Here is a 13,384-nt window from a genome sequence, read left to right as displayed (position 1 = left end):
GGGGTAAATATCAAAACTTGATCACCAAAGCAGTTAAAAGCTCCATTTCCCTAGTCTCTACTGAATAACAAGCTAATCATTGCTCAGGGCGGCCAGGAGCTGGCCTGAGCCTAGAGGAAGCATTTGTGGTCAGACTCCAACCCCCATGGGGAAAAAGCACTAGATTTTGAGGGCTTATCCGAAGGGCAACAGCATTTTCTAAGTGTACTGGCATCTCAAACTTTTGGGTGAGAGGCAGAAGGAGCTAAATGAGCCTTGGAAATAACAGCATGACTCATGGACTGAGATGCAAAGTGGCTATATTTAGAACCCAGCTCCGGAGAACTCAATAGGTGGGAAGCAGGACAATTGATTTCTATTTACCACTCCCTTGCACACCTAAACTGAAAGGTCACAGTGGCCCAAGATACATGGATAATTGGAGGGAGTCTGCTTCTGTACTGATTTCTGGGCAAAACTTTCTTTTCCTCCATGGCTTCGTGTATTTAACAAAAGAGCCATTTATGCAAAGACCAAATAGTAACCCCTACCCAAGTGTACCACCTTTTCTTCAATTATGTGTGTAATTTAAGCAAAAGGATTTCCCTTGAATCTCTTCAATAGCCCACACCTTCAAGGGAGAAGCAGAGCCATTCTGGATATTGCACCATTTGAAATAAACACAGGAGGAAAACAGTTTCTTTTTAAGGAATGAAGACAGCAGAAATGTTTTGAATGTGACCACTCATCTTCCATGCTTCAGCCCCAGAGTTGGTAAAACCTCAGCATTTTCAGAGCAGTCAAAAAGCATTCAGTTCCTTTTGGTCTTTAAAAAATTGCCCGCTGGGCAGAGACAACCTCCATAGCTTTGGTTTATGGGAGCCAAAAAACATTTCTAATTGCACAGAGTCACGGGGAAGCAAGGATATCGATATTCGGGGCTCACTCTTGAATTTAAACATCAAAGTTTGATGCAATCCCTGCTCATAATACCGATATAAATCAGTAGAAAGCTGAACTGTTCTTTGGCCTCCTGGAATGGCTAAGATCCTAGGCACTGAAGAAAGAGCAAGCCTGCCATGGATCAAGTTGTTCTAGATGTTTTCTTAGAGAAATGGTAGAGCTGCTACTTTAGAAATCAATATAAAGGGCTGCTTTGCCGAGGGTCCAGGCCCTGGGGCCCAGCAGAGGTCTTTAGTTGCAATAGAGTGACATCTAATGGTCATTATGGAAAAACACAAGCTGTAATCTCTCAACCCTGCGGGTTCCCTGGCTGGACTTGGGTGGCTCTGTTGTTCCGGTGTTAAGTTGGGTCCAACTCTTCGAGACCCCATGGACTGCAGCACGCCAGCCTTCCCTGTCCTTCACTATCTCCCAGAGTTTGCTCAAACTCATGTCCATTGAGTCTGTGATGCTATCTAACCATCTTCATCTTCTGCCGCCCCCTTCTCCTCCTGCCCTCAATCCTTCCCAGCATCAGGGTCTTTTCCAATGATTCAACTTTTCACATTAGTTGGTCAAAGTATTGGAGCTTTAGCTTCAGCTTCAGCATCAGTCCTTCCAATGAATATTCAGGGTTGGTTTCCTTTAGGATTGACTGGTTTGATTTCCTGGCAGCCCAAGAGACTCTCAAGAGTCTTCTCCAGCACAGAATCTGCCTGCAGTAGGAGACCTGGGTTCGATCCCTGAGTCAGGAAGTTCCCCTTGAGGAGGAAACGGCAACCCATTCCAGTATTCTTGCCTGGGAAATCCCATGGATACACTGAGGATTCTAAGGACACAAATGCTCTGCCTTACTGGAGAACAGAGGAACCAGAAATCAAATTGCCAACATCTGCTGGATCATCAAAAAACCAACAGAGTTTCAGAAAAACATGTGCTTTATTGACTATGCCAAAATCTTTGACTGTGTGGATCATGACAAACTGTGGAAAATTCTTCAAGAGATGGGAATACCAGACCACTTGATCTGCCTCCTGAGAAATCTATATGCAGGTCAAGCAGCAATAGTTAGAACTGGACATGAAACAACAGACAGGTTGTAAATCGGGAAAGGAGTACATCAAAGCTGTATATTGTCACCCTGCTTATTTAACTTTATACAGAGTACATCATGAGAAATGCTGGGCTGGATGAAGCACAAGCTGGAATCAAGATTGCTATGAGAAATACCAATAACCTTAGATATGCAGATAACACCACCGTTATGGCAGAAAGCCAAGAAGACCTGAAGAGCCTCTTGATGAAAATGAAAGAGGAGAGTGAAGAAATTGGCTTAAAACTCAAAAAATTCAGAAAACTAAGATCATGGCATGCAGTCCTATCACTTCATGGCAAATAGATGGGGAAACAGTGGAAATAGTGACAGACTTCATTTTTGGGGGCTCCAAAATCACTGCAGATGGTGACTGCCGCCGTGAAATGTAAAGACATTTGCTCCTTGGAAGAAAAGTTATGACCAATCTAGACAGCATATTAAGAAGCAGAGACATTACTTTGCCAACAAAGGTCCATCTAGTCAAGGCTATGGTTTTTCTAGTAGTCATGTATGGATGTGAGAGTTGGACTATAAGGAAAGCTGAGTGCTAAAGAATTGATGCTTTTGAACTGTGGTGTTGGAGAAGACTCTTGAGAGTCCCTTGGACTGCAAGGAGATCAATCAAGTCAATCCTAAAGGAAATCAATCCTGGCTGTTCATTGGAAGGACTGATGCTGAAGCTGAAACTCCAATACTTTGGCCACCTGATGTGAAGAACTGACTCATCTGAAAAGACCCTGATGCTGGGAAAGACTGAAGGCAGGAGTGGGAGTGAACGACAGAGGAGAGATGGTTGGATGGCATCACTGACTCTATGGACATGAGTTTGAGTAAGCTCTGGGGGTTGGTGGACAGGGAAGCCTGGCGTACTGCAATCCACGGGGGTCGCAGAGTCGGACACGACTGAGCCACTGAACTGACTGGAGAACAGTTTGAGCAAATTCCGGGAGATAGTGAAGGACAGGGAGGCCTGGCATGTTGTAGTCCATGGGGTCACCAAAGAGTTGGACATAACTTAGCACCTGAACAACAACAACAACAGAGCTACCTAAGTTCAACCCAGGAACTGGAAGGGCCGAGATGTTGGAGAACTGTCCCAAGGAATTAGCACTGTCTTTCTTGGGCATGCTTTGGAAAAGCAGCCTATCTGCTAAGTGTCTGGCACCCTTGACTCAAACCTATTTCATAGTCGAAGAAGCTGTGTTAGAGTGCTTATGTGACTTTTCCAAGCTCATGCAGAAAGTAAAAACTAGAGCTGGTGGTGAAGTTAGTCTTCTATAGTTTCATGTCTGTCATTCTTCTCACTACCGACCAGATGGGGTCCCCACTGTGGCCTCTCTTCTCACGGATTTGGTGTGTGTTGAAATGGGGAAAGTGGACAGGGCTGGCCCTCACCTCTGCTAAATCTCTCCCTCTGCTAAATCCACGGGGAGCACACAGGTGGCCATCAGCACACTCCTTCTGGGCATCAGCTTTGTCACAGACCACAGGAGACCCGCCTGCCAGCAAATCTCCAGGGGCCTTTCGAGATTTGAATAGTTTCCCTCAAGCCCTTTACTCAGAATAGCTACTTAAACAGAAGTAGAAATAGTTATTGAACCACAGTGGAATTTCCTCCAGGATAGCAACATTTGGTTTATTCACATCTTGCAGGAAAGGAACGAGGAAGAAGGCAAAAAGATGCATCTTTGGACAGCACTATTACCTTGGATTCTTCTCTCATGAAATCGTGGTGTTATGGACTGGACAGTGTCCCCTCAAAATTCATATATTGAAGCCCTAATCTCCTGTGTGACTGTATCTGGAAAGAGGATTTCAAAGAGGTGAAATTAAATGAAGTCCTAACGGTGGAGCCCTGATCCAGTATGACTAGTGTTTTCATATGAAAAAGAGCCCCACCCCTGCCGGGAAATGTACACACAGAGAAAAGGACACGTGAAGATACAGAAGAAAGTGGTCCTCTGCCGGCCAAGGAGAGATGTCTCTGGGGAAACCATACCTGCCGATACCTTGGTTTTGGACTTCTAGCCTCCAGGAGTGACAAAATAAATTTCTGTTGTATAATCCACCCAGTCCGGTTCTCTGTTATAGCAAACAGACAAAGATGGTTTTGGGTTTCCCTGGTGGTTCAGCGGTAAAGAATCCACCGGCCAATGCAGGAGACGTGGGTTCAGTCCTTGGAGGAGGGCATGGCATTCCACGCCAGTATTCTTGCCCGGAGAATTCCATGGACAGAGGAGCCTGGTGGGCTACAGGCCATGTGGTCTTAAAGAGCTGGCCGTGATTGAAGTGACTGAGCACGCATGTACAGATGGTCTCCTTCATTATCCAGGGGTTGAACTGGCAGGTCCCAAAGTTCTTTGGTTTTTTTTTTTCCTTTACTATTAATGTTCTGAACCCTGGACATGTCATAGATTGTTAGCCTCTCTATCTGAAGGGGAAAAAGCTCCTCAGGAGATCTAGAACAGAAGGAGGTATGTAGAACTTGTCAATCAGAAAACTTGAGGTCTTGGAAAGTGGTGAGGAATTCACCAAATTTCGTGATCACCAAAGAATTCAAACTTCCTTCTGGGGGGAGGGGAGTGGTCTGTCCTCTTGCTTTTGAAAAACTCCATTTCTGCTACCTAAGACTGGCTACATAATTTGCAGGTTCAGTGAAAAATGGGAACATGGGGTCCCTTGTTCAAAGACTGTTGAGAATTTCAAGATGGCAACAGTAGAGAATTCAGCCCAGCACTGACCCCTTTATAGCTGCCCAGGTTGCCTGTCCAGGGAAGCCGCCCTCGACTGCCTCTGCTACACCCCTCTGGACACCAGTGAGGCGAATCCATGTGGAAATCATCAGCTGGAGAATGTTCCATAACATGCACTGACTTTGGATCAGTTTTCCAATAAGGATAATGTTTAATCATATACATTGAGGGATTTCCCTGGTAGCCCACTGGTTAAGGTTCTGTGCTCCCAGTGCGGGGCACACAGGATCGATCCCTGGTCGGGGAACTAAGATCCCACAGGCCACAAGGTGCGGTCAAAACAAAGTGAAAAAAGAAATTATGTACATTTAGATCAGGACTCCATTTTACCGGGATGAGTGTACCACAGAAACTTGGTTAAGTTCATTTCTCTGAAACAGGTAAAGTTTAAACTCCTTTTATTTCAAGAAATAGTGCTTCTAGACTTTCCTGAAGCCAGAATTGTTCTATAAAAGTATCACAGAATATTACACAAGATTTTAAAAAACACAATATGCTTCCTAATAACTTGAAACCTTTTTTACAAAGCACGTCATTCATGACCATAAATATGTTTCATCTGTCATTCAGCCGGTGACACACACATCTGATAAAGAGTTAATTTTAACATATGTACAGAGTCTATGATAAAGACAAAGTTATCAAAGATTCAACTCTAACATATTAGGTTTTCTTTAAAAGAGTTTACCTTAAACATGTAAAGGTAACATAACTTACCTATGCATTTGATTATCTAAAAATAAAATGAAAATTATCGTTAAGCTAAAAAATACCTTCTTGGGAAGTTGGCTAGGATACTGCAAACTCTCAGTGAGGTAATAATCCTTTTGCTGGTACCGAAACATCTAAATAGGACAAATATTTTCAAGAACACAGAATTTCAAAAGCAGTTTTCACTTATGCCTTTAAAAAAATCAGAACCTGGTGAAGGCCTTAAAAGTAACCATAAAACACATATGGTGCATTTAAATTATGAAACATTCATGAGTTTGTTTTACTGAAAAAAAAATTCCTTATATAAATTCAAAACTAGATGTATTTTCTCAACCCTTAAGCTTATTAGCCAGGTCAAGAAAACAAAACAAAGATAAAAAAAAGTCTTCAGTCCTTTTATCCTGTTGAGCAAATAATAAAAATTTAGCAGTTTTAAGAAGATGATGAACACTTTGAGGCTAGGCACAGAGAAAGCAGGCAATCTTTGTTTTGTTTATTTGTTTATTTTTACCGCCAACATCCTTAGCCATGCCTTTCTGCTAATCGATTTTAGCAAGTCGAGGTAAAACACATGCATTATTTTCTGACGAAAGCGTATGCTGAACAATATGTGATGATACTGTCTGTCATCCTTGGGGTCCATTTTCCTTTATCACACTGAGAGCAAGCAGTGAGACTGTGACAAGCCTGGGGGAAAAATAAGACTAACCAAATAGACATGGCATTCCCATCTCAAAGTGCAAAAATCACTGAGTGAAAAATGAGGGCATTGAAAAATTCCAGTGGTTAAAAATGAATTGAAACCACATTACGCACACAGTGGAAAACAGATTGAAATTTCACTGAGGATGTCAAGTTTCAGAAACTCAGAAAGGCACAATTCTAGCCATCTTGATAATATTTGTATACACACATCCCTAGAACTTTCAAAGGTTAATACTGTTTTAGCGCCCCCCCAAACAAACAAAACCCCACAAATGCACCTTTCTTTCTATTCTTGACAAACAGTGACTTAGAAGACCAAGTCCCTAGGTGCACACCACTGACTTCCACTGCACAGGTGTACCTGGGGCAGTTTGGAATGCTGGTTGTCATGATCACTTTTATTAGTTTACTAAGAACAAATTAAAAAAAAAAAAAAACTGTGTTTAGGGTAAGGTCACATGGCATCTAATCAGAGGAGAGTGGAAACGAGGCACTGCCTTCTAGACTCTGTAGGCGCCCGGCCCTGTGATTCTTCTCCACTTGGTTTGACATCCTCTCTGTGATGCTGGAGGAAACAGGCGGCCCCCTGGTGGACTCTCTGATCATCAGATCTGTGGAGTTAACACCAGGATGGGCAGAAAGAACCAGCTGATCTTCAGAAACATCTTCCTTTGGACGACCGTCCTGGGGTCGGCCCTTCTGCTGCCTGGGTCTAGGCTGCACCAGCTCTGTCATGCCATTGCCGCTGAAATCAGTTTCAAGGTGATTGATCCTTTCATGCTCCATCCATTTGTCAGTTTTACGATTTCTCCAGTGTTCAGAATCCAAACGATGAACTTCGGGAATGTCGTTGTTCCATTCAAGTTGACTGTCTGGACTGAATGTTGGTCGGCTGGAATGCAGGGTGGGAAGGTCAGCCAGCAAGGTCGAAGGAGGCGCTTCCCCAACCCTACCCATGGGGTCTTCATCCATCTCTGCTGGGGCTGAGAGGTCAGCAGACACAGCCAGGAACCCATCACTTGGAGCACTTTTAGTCTCATTGGCTTGGTTTTGCTCATGGTGACTGTTCAGCAGTGCAAATACTCTGTCTACATCCTTCAAGTAATTAGTCCAGTCAGCCAGACTAAGTCTATAGTTTTGTCTGTCCTTATAGGCGCTTCCATTCACGTTGTATACATCCTCGGGGCCTTGCCAGTTGCCGTCTGCAGTGAGACTGGGCAGATTAACCTTCCCATCCATCCCATAACTGTCCTCTGTGAAGAGAGATGAAGGTGGATCATTAGTGAGAAAACATGTCCAACCTATTGAATAGGCAACTTGCATTGTTTTTGTGGCACAAAGCAATTTGAAATAAACATGGAAAAGTATGTGTCTCTAGTAATTTGTTATAAAGGACTGGCCTTAGGTTACAGAAGTGACTGAATGAGAATGAACTTTGGAAAGAAGGCTGAACGAGGGAGGAATTCTATAACAGGCTTGGTTGGTACTGAGAATACACTGGTATTACCTGTCAGGGGGCTTATGATTTACTCCTGGTTCTACTCAAGTCACTGATGTAACCAGGAAATCAAGTGTGTTAGTCTCTCTGAGTCTTGGTCCCTCATCTACCAAATATAGCTATGCGTTAAAACCTTTATTACATACAGAGCTGCTAGATGAATGATGTTTCAAAGTAATTAATGTAATAGAAAACACTTTGTAAGATATTTTTATTTTATTATTTTATACTCCCTGACAGTATAAAAACACATTTGAATGCAATTAAATATTTGCATCTATTTAACTTCAAATTAGATAGATCTGTTTCTTTTTTTTTTTCCCTTTGCTCTAAAAATTCTATCCTTTAAAGAAACCAGCCACTGAGTGGTTTTGCACAGCATTCAATGAACCCACCAGCTTTCTCGCTCTGATTTTTCTACATCATCAAAATGACTATAGTTCTGCAGAAAACAATGTCTTTTCCCTAGGTGTACCCAAGTACCACTTAAGAAGAGGTGGCCTAGATGAAGGCAATGAACTACCTAGAAAGCAATACAAAGAATCCTAGAATCTTCAAATCACCTGTAAGTTAAAAAAAAAATTAATACCAAATGCCAGTAGAGCTGTGTGTCACACTTTGGGCACCAGCCCTGGGAAGACTATATAGAAGAGAAAAGAAGGAAGTGAGAATGGAGTCAAAGATAGACTTGAAACCATTGCTGGAAAGAACATCAATCTGTGGTATAAAACTCTGTAGAGTCTTGGTAAATTGTGGTTGCGACAATGAAGAAAAGAATGAAGGGAACATGAATGGAGATGACAGTCTTGAAAGGCATCACTTTGCGGGGGAAAAAGGATACAAAGGAAGAGAGAAATGGCCTTCAAAAACTGGGTGATAAAGGAAAAAAGAAGCCAAAAGGGTGCAATTTCAGTCCTGTAATAAAAAAGAGAAACAGACAAACCGGAGGACACACAACCTCTTATAACCCCATCCCCAAATAATAATGCGATAAAAAGTAAAAAAAAAAAAAAAAGTATGCTTGGGTATACTGACAGAAAAGGATCTTCTTAAACTAGACATCTTGGAAATACTTGAAGTCCCTGAAATTAATAAAAGCAGTCTAAATGTAAACAAAATTATTACAAAGGAACATAGAAAATAAGTATAAAAAGTCTACCATCTTATGAAAAAGCCCCTGCCAAAATAAACCCGAAAGTGAAGAAAACCACAACATAACACTGTTAAGTAAATGAAATCTCCAATCAAGTATCCCAGGATGTGAAAGCCACCTTAGATCAAACGGTAGAGTCTGAACCAAGGATCAGATATCCAGCCAACCTCTCCTTTAAGTGTCAAGGCTACAGGAAAAAATTTTAAACATGAAAGAATGTAAAGAACATGGGACACATCAGGTCATCTTGAACAGTCTCCTAGAGGATGAGTTTCATTCAATCAAGAAATCACTGGGGAAACGTCAGCAAAAGGATGGGTGGTGAGCATTTAACACATTTATCAGATCCAGGAGTGAAACAAAATTGATAAGGCAAAGAACAGAAAAAGGACATATCTAATTAATAAATATTGATATAAATAAAAACCCTGGTTCTTGAAAAAAAATAGGATCCAAACAGTAACTAGCTTACCTAATTATGAAAAAAGGGACTGATTTCAAATAGACAAAATAGAAAATGGCAAGGGAGAAATAATGATTGAAATATACAAAATTTAAAAAGTAAACAAGTACTCTGCAGACATCAAAGCAAATCAATGGAAAAAACCTAGATGAAACAGATAATTGTCTAGGAAAACATGTTTTATTGAAATTGATCCAATAGAGGTAGAAAGTTTAAACAGAACAAGTCCCAAAGAAGGAAAATAAAGGTTTATTACCTTTATATAATTATATGTTTATAAAAACTACTTAGAACTTTCTATCAGTGTTATAAGAACTACGCTACAAAGAAGCTTCCCCGGTGGCTCAGCAGTAAAGAATCCGCCTGCCGATGCAGGAGACACAGGTTCAATCTCTGGGTTGGGAAGATCCCCTGGAGGCGGACATGGCAACCTACTCTAGTATTCTTGCCTGGAGAATTCTACGGACAGAGGAGCCTGGTAGGCTACAGTCCATCGGGTTGCAGAGAGTTGGACATGACTTAGCGACTAAAACAGCAAGCAACAAAGAAGCAACAGGTCACTATAGTTTCACAGGAGAATTTTACCAAGGCTTCAAGGAAAAGAACATCTCAATGCTATACTAACTGTTCCAGAGCACAGAAGATCAAAGAAAACTTTGAAGCTCTTTCTACGAAGCAAGTCTAACCTTGTTTGCTGTGGTAGGCAGAAGAGTGTACTCACCTTTCAAAGATGTCCACATCCTAATCCCCAGAGACTAGGTATTGTTGCCTTACATGCAAAAGGGACTATACAAATTCAAACTGAGTTTTGGATTCTGAGGTGAGGAGGCTATCCTAGTGTAGCCAGGTGGGGCCAATGTCATACTGAAGATCCTTTTTAGGAAAAGGAGGGCAAGCGAGTCAGAGAAAATGTGACCTTGGAAGCAAAGAGGTGTGTATGTTGGGAGGGGAACAGGTAGGTGTTGAGACTTGAAGACGCTGAATTTTCAACTTTGAAGATAGAGGAAAGGGCCATGAACAAGAAATCCAGGCAGCTTCTAGAAACTGGAAAAGGCAAGGAAATGGACTCTTCTCTAGAGGCCCTAGAAGGAACACAGTGATTTTAGCCCAGTAAACCATTTCAGCCTTCTCTAACTTCTAGAAATGTCAGAGAATACGTTTATGTTGCTTTAAGGCATGGGGTAGGTATCACTTGATGGCATGGTGGTAAAGAATCTGCCTGCAAAGAGGAGATGCTGGTTTGACCCCTGGGTCAGGAAGATCCCCTGGAGAAAGAAATGGCAACCCACTCCAGTATTCTTGCCTGGGAAATCCCATGGACAGAGGAGCCTGGCAGGCTGCAGTACATGAGGTCGCAAAGAATCTGACACAACTTAGCAACTAAACAACAACAGGCAAGGGGTATCATGAGTTATGCCAGTAATAGGAAACCAATACCAAAAAAGATAACATAGCATAAACACAAAGACAGTTTCAGACCGAATCATTTATAAGATGACACAAAAATCCTAAATAAAATATTAGTGACAAGAATTCAATGTTATATTAAGAAAATAACACATGATAGTCTAGCAAAATTTATTCCAGAAATGGAAGATTAGTTGGTCTACTCTTAGCAAATCTATTAATATAACATATCATATTAGTAGATCTAAAGAGAAAAATTATCTACGTATCTCCATAAACGCTGAAAAGGTTTTTGACAACCTCAACATGCTTTAAATACTAAAGACACTAAAAAATACTAGAAACAAATTGATGGCTATTTCCCTAACATAACAAAAACATATATATCTTAGTCCTAAAGCTTGCTTCTCACTTCACTTCATGGAAAAATCCTGAAATTACTTTCACTAAGAACAGGGACAAGGTAACATTGTACTGAAAATATTAGCTTATTCTATTAGACAAATCAATGAGACACATAAATGGGAAAACAAGCAAAGCTATCTCTGCAAATGTTTGACAGTATACCTGGGAAATTGAAGAGAATACATGGCAAAGCTGACTGAAAAAAATTTTAAAGGTAGCAGGTAGTAAAATTAATGTACAGAAACCAATAGCCCTCATATACATAAACCATTATCAAGTACATGTTTTAATGGTGGATGAAAACTTTGTTTATGTAGTAACAAAAAAGATAAGGTGGTTATAAATACACTTATCAAGAAATGTGCAAAACCTTTAAGAAAATACCTGTTAAAAGCTCTTGAAAGACCCATAAATATAAAGACCCATAAATATACTTGACCAAATGGAAAAATGTCCTTTGTTTCACAGAGCATCACAAAGATATAAATTCTTTTCAATAATCAATATTTTATAATAACTATAAAAATAGTTATAACTTCTAAAATTATGAATCACTATAAAGTACACCTGTAACTTATGTAATATTGTACATCAACTATATTTCAATTAAAATAAAAAAAACTTCCTGACAATTCTTTCAGAAACCAGATAGAATAATGGTCAAAGGCAGAACCAGATAATCTACAAAATATGCCAAATTTGCAGTTAGTGTGAGTTAACAATTCTGAAATTCCTCTCTGTGTACCGCAGCATTTAGAAAATGACTGAATCCACTGAGGATAACAGGAACTGGGTTCCAGGGCCACCTGTCCCCCCACGGCAAACCTCACAGCGCCACCCAGTGGCCCTGGTCCTGACTCACACTCTAACAGCCCTAACGCAGGTCCCCTTCATTGTCTTAGGAAGCCAACCTCACCTCCAGACCCTTTAACTTCAAACCCTGGTCTTGACTCATCTCTTGGTTGAGTGCCTTAAAGAGAAAAGTCCAACCATACTAGCAAGGCAGCTTGAAAAGAAAATGGAGCCCTGAGATGTGACCGAGAGAAGAGAGCTTTCTTAGGGCAACACAGAAAGTTAGTCGCTCAGTCGTGTCTCCTTGAGAACTCACAGACTGTAGCCCGCCAGGCCCCTCTTTCCATGGGATTCTCCAAGCAAGAATACTGGAGTGGGTTGCCATTTCCTTCTCCAGGGGATCTTCCCAACTTACGGACTGAACCCAGATCTCCTGCATTGACAGGCAGATTCTTTACTGTCTGAGCCACCAGGGAAGCTCAGGACAACACGGAGCACGGCAGTAAAGGCTACATTTTTTCCTTTTGCTCTCAAGAGATGCCGGTGGTTCAGAGAACACATTTGTGTGCTAAACTCTGGGTTGTCAATGAGTGATGATGGAGATGGTGCTGGCTCTGACAAGATCTCTTTTTGGGTTTCTTATAAAATACAGTAGCATTCTTTTATCATTTACTATCCCCTTTCACATACCACTTTCTTCATGTGAATTTTCTGCACCCCCATATTATTATACCTGACTAGTAATACCCATCATTCCCGGGGCTTGCTATATGTCAGGCCTTGTTCTCAGTTTCCGACTAGCAAGACTGGGATTTGAACCCAAGGCAGGCTGGCTTCAGCATCCGTGCTCTAACCACAATACTGCACAGCCTCTAACACACGGCTATGTCACCCGTAACTGTCTGCAAGGCATGCACTGTTGCCACAGGGACAAGTGAATCAAAATGAGCAAAAGGGGTTCCTTAAAAGACTGAAAGTAGAGCTACCATATAATCTAGCAATCCCACTCTTGGGCATATATTCAGAGAAAAGTTTGATTTGGAAAAAGAAACGCACCCCAATGTTCACAGCAACACTATTCACAATAACCACGACATGGAAGTGATGGAAGTGTATATAGAGAATGGATAAAGAAGATGTACATATATAGAATAGAATATTAGTCGTAAAAAAGAATGAAATAACGTCACTTGCAGCAACATGGATGGACCTAGAGATTATCATACCAAGTGAAATAAATCAGAGAAAGTCAAATATCATATGACATCACTTATATGTGGAATCTAAAAAAGGGTTAGGGTTAGGGATATCACTTACATGTGGAATCTAATAACAATAAACTTATTTACAAAGCAGAAACAGACTCACAGATATCGAAAACAAAGCTATGGTTACCAAAGAGGAAAGAGAAAGGGGAGGATAAATTAGGAGTATGGGATTAACAGATATCTAAATAATATAATGGCAACCCACTCCA

The 13,384-nt window shown here is 41.1% G+C and overlaps 1 protein-coding gene across 1 annotated transcript in view; it reads right to left on the bottom strand.

Annotated features, from left to right (window-relative positions):
• Positions 1–5,496: 5,496 nt before the first annotated feature.
• SULF1 (sulfatase 1) overlaps positions 5,497–13,384 on the bottom strand; it is a 154,621-nt gene continuing 146,733 nt past the window's right edge. The window contains exon 20 of the mRNA XM_068984050.1: positions 5,497–7,442. Coding sequence (XP_068840151.1) covers positions 6,655–7,442 — 788 coding nt within the window. The 3' untranslated portion in view covers positions 5,497–6,654. The remainder of the gene's footprint in view (positions 7,443–13,384) is intronic.

The sequence above is a fragment of the Capricornis sumatraensis genome, chromosome 11 (genome assembly GCF_032405125.1).
Source record: "Capricornis sumatraensis isolate serow.1 chromosome 11, serow.2, whole genome shotgun sequence".
NCBI lineage: Eukaryota > Metazoa > Chordata > Mammalia > Artiodactyla > Bovidae > Capricornis > Capricornis sumatraensis.
This window is presented reverse-complemented; position numbering and strand designations above follow the sequence as displayed.